Genomic DNA, 19,807 nt, shown 5'->3' on the forward strand with positions numbered 1-19,807 from the left:
AGGCAACAGCAGACTCTTCGTGACAGCTGGGGAGCAAGCAGCGCAGGGGGTGGTGGCCACACAGTACATTCGGGAGAAAGACCTGTAGCCATCACCCTCCCTGAGAAGGAACAGCGGCTGGTACAAAGCACTTGAAGATACAGGAAATGTAATTCACCCTCCTGCCACGCACCCTGAGGGCCGACACTGGTAACGGCCACTGAACCCATCCCACGTGCTGCTGCTTTCCAAGCCCCCTTGCAGCCCTGACGTGGAACGCAAGCAAACCGTAATTCGACAACACGATTCTCCCCACCACGTACTCTGGCTTTGTCGGCTTGCCTTCTCAGCTCCTCCGTCTCCTGCAGCAAGTCGCTGTTCTCCTTTTGTGCGGCCTTCAGCCGCTCCCCTGCATCCAACAGCATCTTCTGGAGGTTCTGCAGAACTTCTTCATGCTTGGCCTGTGTCTCAGAACTGGCTTCTTCATACCTGGCTTTCAGCTCTTGACACTCGTTGTGGCTCATTTGCATTTTCTTTTCCTGCAGACACCCCGAGTCAGGAGTGAGTCATTTGGTCATGCCCGTTCTGCCCCTCAACCTCCCCTGCCAGCCAACCGTCCCACTGATTCTCTCCTTACCAGGTCTGACAATTTTGTCAGCAGTTCTCTCTTTTCTTCCTCATGCTTTTTAGCTGCTTCTTGCTGGCTCTGTTCAGCTTTGAGAGTTACTTCCCCAATACTTTTCTGCAGAAGACTTGCATTTTCATTAGCCTTGGTGAGTTTTAGCTGTAATTCTTCTACATTTCTAGAACAAGTTTCAATACAAGGCGTCAGATTTTTCAAAAGAGTACTTTAAATTCTAGAGTTGTACTTTAAAATATTAATAATTGTCTTAATGATTATAAATGTTATGAGCAATTAATAACATCTGAAATAAGCAAAAAACAAAAACTGACTTGTCCTGAAGAATAATTTTAACAATTGTGATGGTTACAAATACCTTAGAGTAACTACTCCTCTAACTGGGAACATTTATTATTTTATGTCAGAAGATCAATAAGGAAAAATGAGTGAAAAGCACATTAGAGGAGGTAAGTATTTCGAGGTTTCCAAATTTTAGCAGACTAGATTATCAAAGACTCATTTTGGGGTTGCTTGAGAACAGAAGATACGAAAATAACAGTAATGTGACGTTCTAGCTCAAAGAGAACCACGTGGTCCCACAAAGATGTAAGAGGGCCATCAACCTGGAGAAAAGGCTGGCTCATGGACGGGAGAACAGGAAGGAAACTTGGACGGTGCCTCTGGATAAGCACCGACAGAAATGGAACTTCTCCAAGGCTCTGTGCCACAATCGGCTGGGCAGCTGTGCCCACCTCACAGCAGGACTGCCACAGTCGGCCAACCAAGGCCCATCTGCCCGTCACCCACCAACGCTGGGCCGTGCGTGAGTGCACGGCTGGACGTAAACTAACTCTGCCAAGTATTAATGCTTTCAGAATCAGAAGTCTACTGGGGCTAATATGTCCTCTAAAAGTTTTTGCCTTATAAAATAAACATTTGATTTTTATATGGCAGCCATTAAAAGAAAAAAGAAATCAAAGCAACGAGAGCCTCAGGATAAAGACGAGAAGAGAGATTACGATAACAGAAGCTTCAGTGCTGAGGAAGCAGGGTGTAGTGACGAAGAGCAGCAAGGGCTCTGGGACCAGACCACCTAGATCTGAAACCTCAGGCAAGTTACTTAACCTCATTAAGCCTCAATTTCCTTTTCTTTAAAATAGGAACAATAGGGGCTTCCCTTGTGACACAGTGGTTAAGAATCCTCCTGCCAATGCAGGGGACACGGGTCGAGCCCTGGTCCGGGAAGATCCCACATGCCGCGGAGCAACTAAGCCCACGCACCACAGCTACTGAGCCTGTGTGCCACAACTACTGAAACCTGCGCGCCTAGAGCCCGTGCTCCACAACAAGAGAGGCCACCGCAGTGAGAAGCCCGCCCACCGCAACGAAGATCCAACGCAGCCAAAAATAAATAAGTAAAAATAAATTTAAAAAAACAAAATAGGAACAATACACTCACCTGAGAGGATTATTAGGAGAACCAGAAAATATACTCTACACAAAGCTGTCAGCATAGTGTATGACACGTGGTCAGCCCCTCACACGTGTTATCTATCATTACACTGAAATAGGTTTAAAGTATTTTTAACTGCCTGTAAAAGATGTTATTGCCGTTGGTAAACTACTACCTTTTCTTTAGAAGTCACCAGAAAGTCTGCAATACACTGCGATAACAGAGAAAGAATGAGATTCAGGCAACTTTAAAACCTAACAGTCCTGAAGATTTAGGCTCCCCTCCCACCCAGACCTTGCTCGAGGGCCTAACCCAAAGCAGGCGCTCTTATTAATACTCATACGTACCTTTCTTTCAGACGTAATTCACCATTCATTTTTGTCAGCTGAGAAGAACTGTCTCCTGACATTTTCATTATTACTGCAATGTCGTTTTCCAGCTTTTCCTTTGCCTTTATCAACTGCTCTTCCCTTTCGTCTCTCTCTCTAAATTTTGCCTCCATGTCTGAATATATATAGAAAAAAATAGCACTGTTGTGTTATAATCAACAAAAATGTATTAACTACACCCTGTATGCCAAGCCTTGCTCTGGGAATATTTGCAAAGAGCGATCCCTGCCCTCATGAAAATTACATTCTAGCAAAGAAGACAGACAATAAACAAGATAAATAAAGAGAATAAATAGTACAATAGATAGTGGTAAGTGCCAAGAGGGAAAAAAATACAAGCGGAGAAAGGAGTCAGGAAGGAGTCGGGGAGGTTAAAACCTTAGACAGAGCCTCTCTGAGAGGGTGACATTTACGTAAAACCCTGAGGGAAGAGGAAGGCAGGCAGAGGGGAAAGCAAGAGCAAAGGCCCCAAGGCAGGAACATGCTTGACAATCAAGTATCACCAAGGAGGCCAATATGGTCGCAGTGGAAGGAACAAGGGGAAGAATAGTACAGGACGAGAGCACAGAGGTAAGAGGACCTGATGACAGTAAGGGCCACAGCTTTCAATGTGAGCGAGACGCGAGCCACTGGGCCGTTCTGAGCAGAGAAGCGACCTGATCTGACTTATGTTGAAGGGATCCCCCTGGCTGCTGGGCTGAGAACAGACTGCAGGGGTCAAGAGCAGAAGCAGGCAGCCCAGGTGACCAGCTGTTACTACAGCTTCGATTAAAGATGCTGGTTGACTCGGATCCAGGATAGCAGGGGGAGTAGTGAGATGGGGTGGATTCTGACTCGTTTGAAAACGAGGCAGAGAGAATTCGCTAAGGTTTACAGACCTCAAACAAGTATTTTATCACAATATAACACGAGTGAAGAATTTATGCCTGAATAGTAGATATGCTGTGACAACACACTAAAATTATCTCAAATCTTAGGAAGTCTACTACATTTAACGTGTAGAGACGTCTTCTTACCTGTTAAATTTTCTCTCAACTTCTCCAATTCAGAAGACAGCACATTAAACTGTTCCTCTTTTTGGTGTAATTTATTTACAGTTTCTATTTGGGATGAAGTTAAAAGTTTAATACATTTCATAGTTAATAAGCCATCTAAAGCCTGACTGTCTCAAAACCAAATCGAATCAAAAGCTTGAGATTTGGGATCACGGGAATACTCAAGAGTCCCATTACAAATCAAACCACTGAATAACGAACCTAAAGAAACAAGCAAGCAACTCTTTCTTGTCTCCCCAAACCTGCAGATTTGGCAGGCACCGGGCATCCCTTTTCCAGGCATCTCTTTCCTCCTTCCACTTAAAACTCAATAAAGCTATCAATGACTGAAGCTTAAGTAAGACAATACTTTTCCCAAGTACACCTACATTTTAATACGGAACAAGCTTTAAGTCAAAAAGAAGAATGAATGGGAGCTTGAGGCCTCAGGAAGCCAAGGGAACCCAGTAGTACTGTGCGCTGCAGGAACTTCCAGGCTACAGGCAGCCTCTATTGTTATGCACCCAAGGCCAGCTCCAGCTGGAGAACAAGTGAGCCGCTCACGTTCTGCTAAGACATACCTTGCATACTTCTCTGAACAGAGACTGCCTGCTCTGAAGCATCAGCAAAATTTTCTTTCTAAAGAAAAAGAAGTGGACATTCAGAATAGAAAGATTTCAGATTACAAAAATAAAAAGTTTCTGTGACTACAACATTATCTATTTTTTGTTGCTAGCCTTGTTTCATTAAAGCTAACTTACGCTTAAAACATGTAGGCATCAATTACTACCATATGCATACTGTGCACGTGTACACACGAGGTTTGCATGTGTGCTGCATGCGTGGGTGTGCACGTATGTCTGTACACGTGTGGATGTGCACACTTATGTCAGTATATGCATGTGTGGATACACATGTGGTGCCACATGTATGCTTTTTTTTCATGTTGCTACCCTCAAGTAGCAGAACCTCTCTTCAGAAATCTGCCTGAGACAGTGAACAGAGTTCCGAAATTTGTTTTTTTTTAATATTTCTTTTTTTCATTGAAGTATAATTGGTTTACAACATTGGGTTAGTTTCAGGTGTACAGCAGAGTAATTCAGTTATACATATATATTTTTTCAGCTTCTTTTCCCTAATAAGTTATTACAAAATATTGAGTATAGTTCCCTGTGCTACACAGTAGGCCCCTGTTGGTTATCTATTTTGTACATAGCAGTGTGTACACGTTAATCCCAAACTCCTAATTTATCCCTCCCCCCAGCCTTTCCCCTTTGGGAACCATAGTTTGTTTTCTATGTCTGTGGGTCTGAGTTCTGAAATGTTTTACATCTAAGAATAGTCAGCACCTAGTATCTTAAAACCAGATCTGTGTCAACTACCTTAAACCAAAAAGTCCATCGCTCACTCACTATCTTTTCTAAACATGACAGGAGGGCAGGATAAAACCACTCTCCTGATTTTCCTGCGACGAACTTTGAGGTAGATATAACCAAGTGAATTTTTAAATGAGTCTTTCTAATTAATATTTTAGTTTAAAAATGGGCTCACAAGCCACAAGTCCATCAAAGCCCACAAGCTGTCCACCTGTGTTACTCCCAAAGCCAGACCTCAGGCGGCATGTTTTCAGAGGACGTAGAGGAATACTCTAACTTAGAAAAAATAGTAAGCCATCCTGAAAGTTTGGGGAGGAGGGCAGAGAAACGACATGAAACTCAAAACACATTTTCTTAAAGGACACCATAGCAAAAAATGGTAATTTCCAGGTCAACTTTTCTCAATACGTAGCTGAAATATGCTGTATCATAACTGTCTGATAAAGCTCTCTACAGTGAAACTGTGCTGTTCAACTGGCAGCCACCGGCCACGTGGGGCCTCTAAGCACTTAAAACGTGGCTAGTGCAACTGAGGAACTGAATTTTATATTTTATTTAATTTTAATTAATTTAAATTTATAGAGCCATATATATGGCTTGCATATGGTAGTAATTGATGCCTACATGATTTAATGAAGAGTGCGGCTATATAGTTAACATTTTAAAAAGTAGAAATATGTAATATTGGCATTTAAATAAGAAAAAAAAAATCAAACACTTTTTTTTTTTTTTTGGCCGTGTGTCATGTGGGATCCTAGCTCCACAACCAGGGAATCAAACCCATGTCCCCGAATTAGAAGCACGGAGTCTCAACTACTGGACCAGCAGGGAAGTCCAAAAATCAAACAGTTTTATTCACCACTGGTATTAGCAGAGAAGTGTAAAACGTGGAGAACAGGAAGGTACATGTAAGGCCCAAGACAACTGACCCTTCATAGCTAATGTTTCTCTTATCAAGTTTTCTCCATGAGCCTACGCCTCTCCTTTCCCATGACATGTGGGCATCACCGGCACCTGCCCGTGGTCATGAGCCTTGACTAAGCTTGTGTTTTTGATGTAGGAGGCAAGGCAGAAGGGAGAACAGTTGAGAAAAAGACAAAAAATGTCCTACAACCTGGGATTAAGCAAAGAGGATATATATGAAAGGAAAAGTAATTTCCTGAGGAGGAATAAACTGAGGTGTAAGAGGGAATTCTGTGAACTCATTAATTAGACAGCACCCTGCCTTGCTAACAGAGGGTGCCGATGGTCCAGGAGAGCTTGCTGGCTTGCTGTCACAGGGCAGGTAGGACAAGGCATAGGGCAAGACCTCACTATATGAGAAACCTAATGTGCTGGGTATATAACTTGGAAGGTTCCTGTGTTTGGTGAAACTAAGTAGTCAATAACGTGCCAAAGCAATGCATTACCAAAGGCAAAGGACAGATTAAAAAAAAAAAAAAGTAATACTTACCTTTATTGCTAGTTTGGGTTTGATCCAGTTCCTCTCAGTTATTCATCAACCAATCAATACTTTGCAAGAGAAAGGAAATAGGTGCAATACGTCTTTCTTTATAGAAGTTTTTGTTTTTTAAACAGGAACAATTTTTGAACGGCCAGAGACCCTGAGATTCAGATTCCCAACAGGTACTTACCAAAATCTGAAGTTCTTTTTCCAAAGCCTCTTTCACTTGACTGACTTCACTCAAGTTTTCCTGAAGTTTATTAAGCATTAGCTCTTTTCCCTGCAGCTCTTTGGTGATGTTACTAGCCTACCATACAGAGTTACATGGTACAGAAACCAGTGAACGAAAGGAAACAAAAAAGAATGAGAAAGAAAACATAAAACAAATATAAAAAAATGTATGAGATACAAACATAATCAAACAAAACTGAAAGGAATAAAGGCATGGGTAAAAAGTCGTTTTGGTGTTTTTTTGTCTTTAATTCTAAGAAGCCAATGACTTTTCATACAATCAGTTCTAGATAAGACTGTCCAATGGCTAATTTTAAATAATCAAGAGTATTTTTCGATACCTGAATTTGCTCTAAAGCAGAATTTACAGATGCTTACTTTCTAAATGAGACAGTTGAGCAATTTCATCTTCTGGACTTTGGAAAACCTCAAGACAGGAATGGTGGATTCATGTGGACTGTGTTTCATTTTCTGTCTTTTTGTACACGCTTAAAGTATTTCAACATTTAAAATAAAAAATAAAATTTTAAAAATGTACTACACAACAGTCGTCAGAAATTGGCTTTCATTAAATCTTAATGTAAAAAAAGTAGACCAACACATTAGCTGCATATTCCATATTAATTTAATTTTTGTGTTTTGATTGGTATTTCAGAACCAAGTGAGGAGATCTGAGAAAAATCTCCTACGACTGTCATCTTCAACTAATGTGACTTAGCAATTTTTGCCATTTGTCTGTCTTCACCTCTCCCCATTTAACCATCACAACCCTTCCTTCTTTGCCAATAAAGCAGCTTCTCCCGCAAAAAGCTCAGCACATTCAGCATCAATACCAGCGCCTCCACTAGTGGCAGGAGGACTGGGAAAAAGGGCTCCTTCCTTGAACAATCCTTAAGCATGAAGGTGACATTTAGCAAGGCTAGTTAGTAAGAAAGGTAGCCAGCCAATGTCTCACATCATTTCCTATGCCTTGATCAAAAAGCACACTTGTCCAGTCTTTCCTCAAAAAACCAGGGACTAGATCACGTCCTCATTGTGACATAGAAAAAACTCCAATGAGACATAAGTAGCAACGCAAAGGGCTCCAGGCTCTTCACCTTCATTTTGCTGTGAACGTCATTTATCATAGCATGTTAATTCGCACCAGTCAAGTGCTCTCGGAGTTCACATTCTGTTTTACGTGTAACCTTACGGACAAGGCAGTCATGTAGGTGGGAAAGGAGGAGATGATCTTACAAGTTTCTATCTTACTCTTTCTATTCATTCACCTCAATGCCATCAGTTTTGGGGAGTTCTCTATTTTAAAAAGTTTAAAGACTGGAACCAGGCTTAAACAGGAGATCACAGCAAGCCCAGAGATAAAGTAGTAAAGTATTCAGATACTAGGAAACCAGGATCAAGCCACATAGTTGAGCCATTATTTTCTCTAATCTCCTCAGATGGAACCATACTCAAAATACTCAGAAGATACTACACTCAACTGGGAAATTCGTCAGCACCAGTTTTAACTAAGTCAAGAATCTGGAGGGTGAACTACCTCAACTGAAAAACAAGATACAATGCAAAATAAGGACAAGAAATGGAAAAGAAAAAGATGGAGGATGTTGATACAAACCTTGCCACTTTCAGCATTCTTTTCGAGCTCTAAATTTTTAATCTGTTTCTCAGCTGCCTCAAGCTGCTGTCTAAGGTTCTCGATTTCCGATTTACCTTCGGAACTGGCTTTCCGAAGAGCATCAATATCCAAGAGCTTTTCTTCGGCAGCCTTGAGCTGTGATGTAAAATTATCAATAACCTTGGTTTGTTCATTGCATTTGGCTTGTAGTACCTCTAGCTCCTTTACCTTTAGCTCAGCGTCCTGCAATTTGTTTAAGGTGTCCTCCATTTCTACTAGATGCTGGTCTTCCGCTTTGTCCAGCTTCGACTTGACAGCTTCCAGACTGTTCTCTTTCTCTTTAATGACTTTCATCAGTTTAGCCCTTAGGGCTTCGAGCTCTTTAGTGTGAGCAGACCTTTCCAAGTCTTGTTTATTCTGCAAATTTTCTATTTCGCGCTGGTAATCTAGTCTCATTTTCTCTATTTGTGTTTTTAGCTCGGCAAATTCTGCCGTCTCCGCGCCGACCCCCTTGCTGAAGGACACCTTCAGCCCCTCCATCGCCTGCTGGTGGGATGCGATGGCGGTCTCCAGCTTGGATTTCCACAGAGCTATCACATCCGAATTCTCCTTGTTGGCGTGATCAAGCTTGCTTTTCAGTGACTCGTTCTCTTTGGAAAGCTTCTCTGTGGTGGCCTGAAGAGCCTTTATCTCCTTCTGATGCGTTTCTTCCCGGGCTCCAAAATGCTCCTTCAGAGAAGTGATTTCTTTCTGATGGTCAGTATGGGTGGCTTCTAACTTTTCTTGCAAAGCGCTTATCTCTTGTAAAAGGGAGAGTGACATGTCGACATCCTCAGCAGGCTTACTGGACTCCAGCCTCCTTCGCAGCTCAGCTACTTCCTGTATTCTGAACGCTAGGTCTTTTTCTAGTTCCATTATGCGGGACTTTTCTGACACTGTGGCCACCTAGTATCAGCAAAGAGAGAGAGATCATTTAAATAACAAATCACTGACGATTTTCTTTAACCTTGAAGACCTTCAGTAACTACCCCAGCTCAGGGAGCAGTCAAGCCACCAAGAATTTCTATGTGTGGATCTAGTTGTGATAATGGCTTAAGCCCAGTTCCAGGAGCCCCAAATCAAATTTAGAGTCTTTGGCAAACTTTTCACCATTTTGAGATGCTAAAGGAAAATAAAATTGATATTGAGTTTGACTCACCCCCAAAATATTTCTTTTCCCTTTAAAGAACCTTAATCAGGAAAGTACCCACTAACTGTAGTAAGTTAATAGAAACAGTACCTTTCAAGGTTCCCCTACATCTGCCTTTTGGAAGAAGAATCCTTATGTTGCCTACTTCAACCAAGATGTATGAATGTTTGTCTATCTGATGGAAGTGACTTTACGGAAGTGTGCTGTCCCGTACAGCAGCCGTTAACCACACACGGCTACTCGGCACTTGAAACGTGGCTCCAAGTGTCAAATATACATCAAATAATGAAGACTCGGGAAAAACAGAACACATCTTGTTAATAATTTCTTTCTCTCTCTCTCTTTTTTTTTTTTTTTTTGGCCACACCACGTGCCTTATGGGATTTTAGTTTCCTGACCAGGGATCAAACCTGGGCCCTTAGCAGTGAGAGCGCAGAGTCCTAACCACTGGACCGCCAGGGAATTCCCAATAATTTCTTATACTGATTACATGAGGAAGTGATAATAGTTTGGATATATTGGTTTAAATAAATAAAATATATGACTAAATTAATTTCACCTGCTCCTTTTTACCTATTAAAAAAGTATGTTAATGTGGGTACCAGAAAATTTTTAATTATATATATGTGGCTCATGTCATAATTCTGTTGGATAGCACTGGTGTTAAAGGTGTAAAAATATCTATGAAATGTTTCAGTGAATATCACGACAACTGTAGAATAAAAGCTTCAAGTGGATAAAGAACTAATTTACTAACCTTTTTTAAAAAGGGCAAAGAAAGAATGATTACTTACCTGCAATGATACCTAAGAATCTTATACAGAGTCCCTCCTCGCTTTTAGATTTTGTAATTCCTTCACCATCTTGACGTACATGTCTCGCTCCCCTAATCCAGTGGTTCTCCGACCTTAGTGTGCGTGTGAGTTGCCTGGGACGTGTGTCTACGGTGCAGGCCCAGTTTTTCCCACGTGTGCTGATTCTACCTGAGCTCTGGGACAGAACCCGGGAATACGCTGCTATTTAAACTCATACCCCCAGGATGAGGAAAAACACTTTCCTAACCTGCGTCCTTTTGTTCTTAGGAAGTTATTTCCCTCTGCTGTTACGCAGTAAGTTTAGTACACAAAATATGTGGGAAATGGTAGCTTTGGGCATAAAAACTAATTATTGGACTAACCTGGGAAATAGAAGGGAACTTGAATGATTTAAAGACATCAGTGAATCCCAAATTTCATGGATCAGAAGTCCTCCGGAGTGAAGGCTCTGCTCTCTCACTGCCTTTATCGGGACAGAAGGTAACGGGTATGTTTTTCCTTCAGTCCCTCTGTCCACCTACAGGCTGTGAGATGGATAAGGACTGAAGTGTCCACCAAGAACAAGAAAATAAAGCACTTGGGGCTCCAGAACTGCATGATCAAATCATTAAGTATTTCAGAGCTGGCTATAATTGTTGTTTCAGGGCTATGGGTGCTTCCAAGACATTAATTCATTTACATACTCTTTTTCGGGGGGGGGAGGTGGGGAGTCCACAGATAAGGTGCATTATTAAACCCCATTGCTACAAGGTCCATAACATAAATAAATTTAATCCAACAGGGCACTAATTCTTAATCAGTCACAACAAAACCGTCAAACTGAGAAAATACCACATAAAAAATAAGGGGAAATCATAGTGTGGTTATGCAACATTTCCACAGCAGTTCCATTTTTTAATTTTATTTCCCAAAATCTGCCCTCAGGCAAAACTATCTATGTGTCTGCCTTTCCCACCATAAAAGTCAGGTATCATTTCTTATTCTTGCTAATGTTTCTACAGCGCCAAGCACACTGTTTATAAACTGGGCTTACTGGCTTAGAGGAATTCTGAAGCACTTCCCAAAAAGGAATGTAGGTGATGGGAAACTTAGATGGGTCAGTGGTTAGTTTCACACTTGGCAAACCAAGAACGAGGATCAACAGGAGACAAGGCTTGTTATAGGCAGATGACAGCTTGCTTGAATCTGAAATACTTAAATAAACCATGCTGTCAATGGATGCCTTCTTTTCCACAGAAAACAAAACAAAAACAAAAACAAATCAACACTGTTTGCTGACAAAGCTGTAACGGAGATTTGTTCAGAAGTAAAAAAATACATCCTTACTTCAACAGCCAGCCACACCACGGGAGCTCAGTCTTACTATGAGTCCCTTGTATTTCCCAGATCAAGTCTTTGGCTCTCGGGTAACAAAGAAACGGCACCAAACTACCAGGATTTTTTTTTTCTTACCAAATACACAGACGATATCTTTAGTTTTGAGGCCGACTGAGAACATTTTCTTTCTCTTAAAAAATAAAAACTCGTGACTTAGAGAAAGAAATATTACTCGATTTTCTAGATTTTTTAGATCAATGATTTCTCAAGAAGAGAAATTTCTACAAATACTAATAATTCAAAAGGAAAAAAATCAGGATACCAAATTTGATCAGAGACAGAATCATTTCTGAAATTTTAAAATTAAGGATCTGTCTGATTTAGCTATTAACAGTCAAATTCGTGACTTAAGAGGTATATAATACATACATGTTTTCTTATATGTGACTCAGATTAGTTCTTAAATCTTTTACCACAAAACTACTTCCATAATAGACAGACTCCATCCTGTAGTGGTTAAGAGCACAGACTCTGGGGTCAAAGGGCCCAAATAGAAATCCTGGCCCCACTATCTGTATTAGCTGTGTGACCTTGGACATCTTATTTAACCTCTCCGTGCCTCGGTTTCCTCACCTGTAAAATGGGGACAATACTACTACCTCCCCTGGGGTTGTGGTAAGACTGAATAAGTTAATACTTGTAAAGTGCTTGGAATAGTGCCTGGCATAAAGTAAGCACTATATGCGTGCTTAAATACATAAATAAGTGAAAACATGACTAATGCACTGGTTCTGAGAGCCAAACGCAGTGAGCTGGGGGTTGTAAGAAGCCATTCTGTTCCCAACACACTTTTTCCTCCTGACCACTGAGATTCTAACCTACTGGGTAACAGAAATTCAAAGAGATCGGGTGCGAAGAAAAAAAGATAGCTGGGGTGAAAGTCCCTAACTCTCATTAAAAAAGAGCCAACGTTTCAATTCCCTTTGCCTAAGAGGCCAGGGAAGAAGGCAGGAAAAGAGAGCTAAAGTGAAACAACAAAAAATTATTTAGAAAACCCACTAGGAATATGAGAACAAGAGGACCACTGACTGCTGGTGCAAACTGGAGAAAGGTATTTCCCGGTATTAATACGAAGAACCTCAAATGCAGCTGTGGACGTCCACGCAGTCTACACAGTCGCTGGGTTTCAGATCTTGATTTTGGTTGAGTTAACCAAAGGAATGAATCTTCACCTTGGACCAAAGGTTCCACATAAAACACCTGTGCCCACCCATCAGCCTACACTCACGAGCACCTGGGCAGTGCCAAGACCAAACTCAAGTTGAACCACTGGGTCAAGGCTTAGGCCAACTGCAGGGCCCGTCACCCGCGGTGTCCACCGTTCGCAAACATGGGTCTGCTTCATTAAATAGTGAAAACCATTACCCTAGTGTCTTCTAACTCCCTCTGGAGTTTGTCAGCTTTGGTCTTTTCAAAGAGCAGGCTCTGTTCAAGCTCCTTAATGCGGGCATGCTCCAGTTTGGTCTGCGTCTGTCAGTAAAAAGGAAGAGGAAGAAACACAACAGTGCCACCGTGACATGCCAGCACAGGAGGAGAGGGCGCGGCATGCAGGCTGAGCCGGCAGTACCTTCCGCCGAAGGATGAACAGAAAGGGTGATGGAGGAGGGATGAGGGTGGACAGAGATGAAGAGGCTGGGGGTGAGGATGAACACTATGGACAAGAGGATGAGGTGGGCAGGGGACATGGGCTAGTCTACTGAGAAAGAAAAAATGGAAAACACATGAGGCAAGGTGAAAGGTGTCAGATGCATGCAGCCAAATATGTTATATTGATAAGTGAAGTTTATCAGCACAAATTAGAATAGTTAATATTCCCCTAATCTATCATTTTCCCTCCTCCCCACAACAGCTACTTGACATTAATGTGTATGTAACTGACTCGGTGACTTAAAAAGTGAATTGACCCTCAAAACGATCATTATCACCCAAATATGGAAAAGATAACGTCATAAGTCTCTAAGTGTTCAGTTAGTCCCTAGAGCAGATCTTTGCACTTTGGCGTACAATTTGACGTGAGCGAGGGTCAAGTATTATACCTAACGAAGGAAATCTAGGACCTAGAGCTAAGGAAATCACACCAGTGGCCTTTTTGCTGAGATGAGTGAGAAGGGTCTGAGATTCTCGGCAACATTCCCGTATATGACAGGTGAGGAGTCACTAAAGCTCTCATTTCCTTCCAAGGGTGGACTTTCCAAAGACTGTTGCCAGAAAACAAAGCGGTGGGGGGGGGGGGGTGCGGGGATCAGATTTAAAAGAGAAAATTCAGTAATAATTATGCTTGAGGGCCTCCATCCCTGAGGTTCAAAGCAGGAGCAAAGTTGAACTGCAACTGGTAAGGGGCTCATAATCTTGATCCTAAGACAACTCATTCTTCTCAGTTCAGAGGTAAGAAACGGTGACTCAACAGAAAGGCATGAGTTTCAACTCCATGCAAAAAGAGCCGGTAAGGTCTTCACATGTTTCAAAACCTCAGACTCCCCATCATCAGTTACTTACATGGAAGCTGATGGAGGAGCCAGAGGGTGACCTCTTTCTAACAGGCTTGAGTGCATCAGAATCTTAATCAATTTGAAATAACCTAGATCAGTCTGAACGGACCTCTTTCCCCACTCACCTCTCCCATCCAAGAGGTTATCAACATAATCAACTGATAAAACCTGTTGACAGAGCTGCTCCCAGCAGCTTCTAGTTATTTTGTGGTTCCAACCGGTAGGATCTATCAGTCTGGACAATTAAGGGCAACAAGGAAATGACGACAAACTCTAAAGTGACAGAAAGGAGTGCAAAGCTTAAGGTGGAATGTTTTACATTATAAACATCTTTGCTCACTCCAGTGGTACTCTGGGGATTTCAGTGCATTCAAGAGGTCAGTTTGCTTGTGAACCAGGTATTAAAAAACCATCATAGAATATTTAAAAAGTAAATAAAGTTTTTTTTTGTAAAAAGTCTTCACCTGCTTCAGCTCTTTACATTCAAGAAAAATGAAATAAAATTCAAAACCTAATTGTCTGGGTAGTCCCCTTCGTCCATATGTACCTTAGACAGAGGTTGTTCAAGTTACCTGCTTTTACAAGAAAAGAATCTAATCCAGATCTACACAGTTGGGGTCACAGCCTCAAGAACAGAAAGAAATCCAAAATTAACAGGAAGAAACCAAAGGCAACAGAACCTTTCTTCCCTTGACACCGAGTTCAGTGTCCTCTGGGTGAAAGGTCACTACTTCCAGATAAAAAGCAAATGCCCACTGAATGTGATCTTCTCCCCATTCCGAGATCCTCCAGGTGCCTCCTGACTGGTGAGAGTGCACACGAATGATCTGGGCTCCACAGCTGTACTTGGTCAACTACCAGCAAGGAAGCTAGGGATCTGCTTCCCTTCCACGGAGCACAACTCTCCCATTAAAATTATTCCTTTCTTAGAACAGGACCGAGTATCCCAAGAGGAGAGCCCTGGGGCAGGGGATTGAGAGAGAAAGCCAAGGCTCCGCGAGAAGCGCACAGGAGAGGCGGGAGGGAGTCCCATGCAGACTGGCTCCGGAGGTAGCAGGAGCCTGTTTTGGAAGCAGAGAAGAGACCCAGATCACTGAAGGAGCTTTTCACAAAAAGGAGACCTTCAGAACAGAGGCTTTTTAAAAAGTTCAGTCTCGAGTTGTCTAGTTCAGCTGCCGGGAGGTGGTGGGAAGAAAAATTCTGTTTTAATCTTGTTCTCTTGTGGTGGTACCTCAAAGGAAGAAGTTTTTAGGTTTTTTTCAACTGGCATCTCAGCTGGCAGGGTACGCCGAGAAGCCGTGCTTTTGAGGCCACTGTGGTACGAACTAAACAGAGGGAGGAAGGAAAAAATACACCTCCGTGCCTAGTGGCACTGCTACTAGAAAAATCTCTCTTCAAGAATAATAAATTTAAAATACACAACATCTTCACTGAAGAATGCTTGCCTTTAGCCTCAAACTAGGGAAAACACGGCCCCAACAAACTGAAGTTTGAATTTCTCGTCAGCTGCACTGGCAGCCATTGGCCAGCAGTGGGAGCTCACACAAAAGGCAATCAGCCTGGGACTCCATTCCTTTATTTTTATGGGAATAAATTAAACTTGGGGAAACTTTCCCCCAAAATTTCTGTAACAACTTCATCTAATATGTTTTATGTTTCAGTCAGGTATCATCTATTTTGTAATAATTCTATTAAAACTAGAAGGCATTATGAATTAAGGGAAGAAGGCCGGGCCCCATACAAAAGTCTTTTCTTTCTTTTTGCCGAAATTCTTTAAAGAAACGTGTGCCTATGTGTTAAACAAATGGGTTTACAGAACTTAGTCATTACATACAGTTTCTTCAGGATTCAAATGTAACTGCTTTGAAAGCCCACATGCACAGAAATATTAAGGACAATGTCTCAAGATCAGATTATGCAGTTAGTATTTGAGTATATCAATAAGCATTTTAATCTGTAATCAATCTGTGTTAACAAGGGAAATATCCACACAGTTAAGTGCCCTCTTACATTCTCAGGATCTTCAGAAATCTGGCTCTTTTGCTATCAGTAAAAAAATAAAATAATTAACAACAAAAGAGAGATTCAACTAAAGTTTCAATATGTGTTAGGGTTTCAAAATAACTGATTAATTACAAGTTTACCAGACAGACTATTCTAGCCTAGTGCTGATGTAAATATTTTAACTGCCCCTCCTCAAAACATCATAGGCTGTATTTGACATGAATTAGATGATATGAAACTTCTAATGAGATTTTGGGGTGTTTTTAAATGGATGAGAACAACACAAAAGTCAGCTAAAGGACTGCGACTCTACATGAAATGAGGGAGGAAGATACCCATCAAATTACTAATAATCCAATAAATTCTGGGCCTTATAAAGCTAGAACTCAGAATATGTTTCCCTTATTCTTCATTGACTGTAAAGATACATTTATTCCCAAAGAAATCAGTCTTATTTGGAAGGGCTCTTGAAATTGAAGCATGGTGTGGGCAATCAATAGACTAAAATTGCAACAGTAGCAAAAATGTGTATTCTGAGAACTGCACAGACAAGTGAAACTTTTACTAAAATATTACAGCTTAAAGTACCAAAAATCTGCAAATTTGAAAATTTTTAACTTTATATTTGTCATACATCTAGCAGTGGTTTGAAAAGCATCAAAACTATTTAATTCTGGTGTCTTATTAAAAACTAATACGAATGACTGTTAAGAGAGAGAAACTTGATGCTAAAGGAAAATCTCTGTGAATTTAAAATACGCCATGGAATAAAGGAGTTGAAATAAAATTGTTCTTTTTCTGGTAATTACTAGAAAAAAAAAATCAGGGCTTCCCTGGTGGCACAGTGGTTGAGAGTCCGCCTGCCGATGCAGGGGACACGGGTTCGTGCCCCGGTCCGGGAAGATCCCACATGCCGCGGAGCGGCTGGGCCCGTGAGCCATGGCCGCTGAGCCTGCACGTCCGGAGCCTGTGCTCCGCAATGGGAGAGGCCACAACAGTGAGAGGCCCGCGTACAGGGAAAAAAAAAAAAAAAAATCAATTACTAGAACATACATTTATTGTCTATAGGGTTACAAAGGATTTATCCTGCTCAACTGAAAAGCAAAGCTGAGACTGTTCTGAACTATCGTGATGAAATAAAAAATGTTCTTTAAACTGCCATTTCAGATCATCGGAGGAAGGTGTAGAGTCTCACATAGGACACACTGCCAGATTTATGACTTGATTAACTCCAATTCAAGGTTTTGAATTCTGAAGCATGAGAAAAGGGTAGTAAAAATTTTACTCGGCCACTGGAGTTGGGACGGCACAGTGACAGGCTCGAGGGCAGCCACAGCCCACAGGCCGGGGTTCCTGCCGCCCCCCTCTGCTGCCTGTTCTGACCACAACAATTTTATCCGTATTTCTCAATACTGTACCCATAAAGGCTATAGAGAGCTGGTGGGGTTTTACCTCAAGATCGCCCTTAGTAATTGATTCTTCTTCAACCCGGAACTGAAGGTCCTCAACCTTCCTGTGGAATAAAATCAAAACAAAACACGTAAGAAAGTAACTAAGAAACACCTCTGCCTTATCCCAAAATTATATATATATAATCAATGTCCTGATGAATGTATCAGATGATGATGGAAAGAAATGCCTTAGAGACATAGAAAATAAAGAAATGCATCTTTAAGCCTCTAGTTTAAAGGGAAACTCTAAAGTTTTATCCAGGTATGGATTCCAGAAGGGATGAGGTAGAGTTGAGAAAAAGCAACTGGTTCCCCAGGTCACAGCCGCCAGAAATGGATCTAATCAAGGCAAGATCTCTTCTCCTCCTCCACCCCCTCCTCCCAGAAAAAAGAAAAAAAGACAAGATCAGCCTGAAAGGAAAAGGTTTGATTACCACAGAAACTGGTTTGAGAATGGAAGTCTATAATTTCTACTTTCCAATAACAGAACATAGGGGAAAATGGTACAGAAAACAAATCTCTCTTTATACCACCCCACATCAGGCATTCTAGCGTGAGGTTAGCAGAGATGCTACCCATGCAGAGATCCCCAGGACAACACGAGTACCTGTTCCAAGAGTGGGAGAATAAGGCTGTGAATAATTTGGGAGAGAGGCAATCAAGGATCCTATTTCTTTGCTTCTAAAATGCACATTTCTTTTTCACATTTAAAAATCTCTGATATGGGGCTTCCCTGGTGGCGCAGTGGTTGAGAGCCTGCCTGGCGATGCAGGGGACACAGGTTCGGGCCCCGGTCTGGGAAGATCCCACATGCTGTGGAGCGGCTGGGCCTGTGAGCCATGGCCGCTGAGCCTGTGCATCCGGAGCCTGTGCTCCGCAACAGGAGAGGCCACAACAGTGAGAGGCCCGTGTACCACAAAAAAAAAAAAAAAAAAAAAATCTCTGATATGGCACGTGGGTTTCAATTAATGCCATCACAAAGTCAATGAAATATGATACTAGGAAGATCTACAAAATCTGGGTAACACCCACATTGTGAATCTTTACAAAACTGGATGTAAGAGAAGGAAGAAAAGGAGGACAAATCTACATGCAAAAAAATCTTTCAAATTCACTAGCATTTCTAACAAAATTAAGAATAAAAAAATTCTACTTGGTTAAGTCAGAAATACAATCATAGGTTAAAGCCCTCAAGCTTACTGGAGAGCTGGGGGACATTTCTACTGCCCAGAAGTCAGCAGAGCAACAGCCGGTTTAAAAACAGAAGCAGGGCTTCCCTGGTGGTGCAGCGGTTGAGAGTCTGCCTGCCGATGCAGGGGACATGGCTTCGTGCCCCGGTCCGGGAAGATCCCACATGCCGCGGAGCGGCTGGGCCCATGAGCCATGGCCGCTGAGCCTGCGCATCCGGAGCCTGTGCTCCGCAACGGGAGAGGCCATAACAGTGAGAGGCCCGCGTACCGCAAAAAAAAAAACAAAAAAACAGAAGCAAGTGGTACAGATGCCTTGGCCTTCAGAAGGGCCTGTCACTATGTCTCGTTCACTCGTAGCCATTTTTAGGATGCAAGGAGAACTTCCTGTGTATAGTGCTTCTCTCTCCAGTGGGACAGCCATTTCCCTAGTAAGGCACTGTTACTATCCCCCTGTATCCCCCAGCACAGTAGTGCTCGTGACCATCCTAAAGAGCCCTGCATTACATCGCTGCGATCAGAAATGACAGGAGATGGCATTAAGTGCAACCAAGGACAAACAACGTCCCATAGCCCAGAGACAGTCAAACCGTTTCCACGCAGACACTTTTCCCAGAGATCTTGTTTGCTAATGGCCTCAAAAGACCTTTTATAAGAATCAAACTTGCTTTCTCTGTCTCACACAGTTTAGCACCTGATTTCATCCTGACCTGGATAATTCTCTAATTGAGAGTTTTGTTTTCCTATAAAGGTAATGAGTTTCCTGAGGTCAGGGCCCCTCTGTCACCCCCCAGACACAATACGATTTCATTAGATATGCAGAAGGAGTTTCATAAATACCAGGTAACTGGGCCTAGAAAATCCATTTTCCAGGAGTGGCTCTAGGCAGAAGCTGGGTTTGAATTAACTGACTCAGGCCATCCTCTAGAGGATGTTTGGCACACAGTAGGTGCTCAATAAATAGTTGTTAAATTAATCAGGGCACATTTAGCTGGTTCCAAACTTCTCAAAAAAGTCAAATCAAAGCAAACCCTCCTCAGCACGAGGAGTTCAATCTCCACTGAACACACAGAGAGTCCTTTGGTTCTAAGGATTTGACACCAACAAGGCTGTTGATGGGGAAGTTCTCCCGAAGGCTGTTTAAAAGGAGAA

General features: G+C 42.0%; 1 protein-coding gene across 4 annotated transcripts in view; it reads right to left on the reverse strand.

The window, feature by feature from the left end:
• Positions 1-19,807, reverse strand: part of CLIP1 (CAP-Gly domain containing linker protein 1) — an 84,533-nt gene that overhangs the window by 40,551 nt on the left and 24,175 nt on the right. For 2 of the 4 annotated variants that reach the window (XM_065889596.1, XM_065889593.1), the window contains exons 7-14: positions 17,470-17,530; positions 8,144-9,088; positions 6,488-6,604; positions 4,059-4,116; positions 3,460-3,543; positions 2,402-2,558; positions 617-782; positions 303-518 (exon numbers count right to left, since the gene is read on the reverse strand). In XM_065889596.1, coding sequence (XP_065745668.1) covers positions 303-518; positions 617-782; positions 2,402-2,558; positions 3,460-3,543; positions 4,059-4,116; positions 6,488-6,604; positions 8,144-9,088; positions 17,470-17,530 — 1,804 coding nt within the window. Of the gene's footprint in view, positions 1-302; positions 519-616; positions 783-2,401; positions 2,559-3,459; positions 3,544-4,058; positions 4,117-6,487; positions 6,605-8,143; positions 9,089-12,889; positions 12,995-16,023; positions 16,057-17,469; positions 17,531-19,807 lie in introns of all 4 variants that reach the window. The other 2 variants (XM_065889594.1, XM_065889595.1) reach the window with 2 other exon arrangements.

The sequence above is a fragment of the Phocoena phocoena genome, chromosome 13 (assembly GCF_963924675.1).
Source record: "Phocoena phocoena chromosome 13, mPhoPho1.1, whole genome shotgun sequence".
Taxonomy (NCBI): domain Eukaryota; kingdom Metazoa; phylum Chordata; class Mammalia; order Artiodactyla; family Phocoenidae; genus Phocoena; species Phocoena phocoena.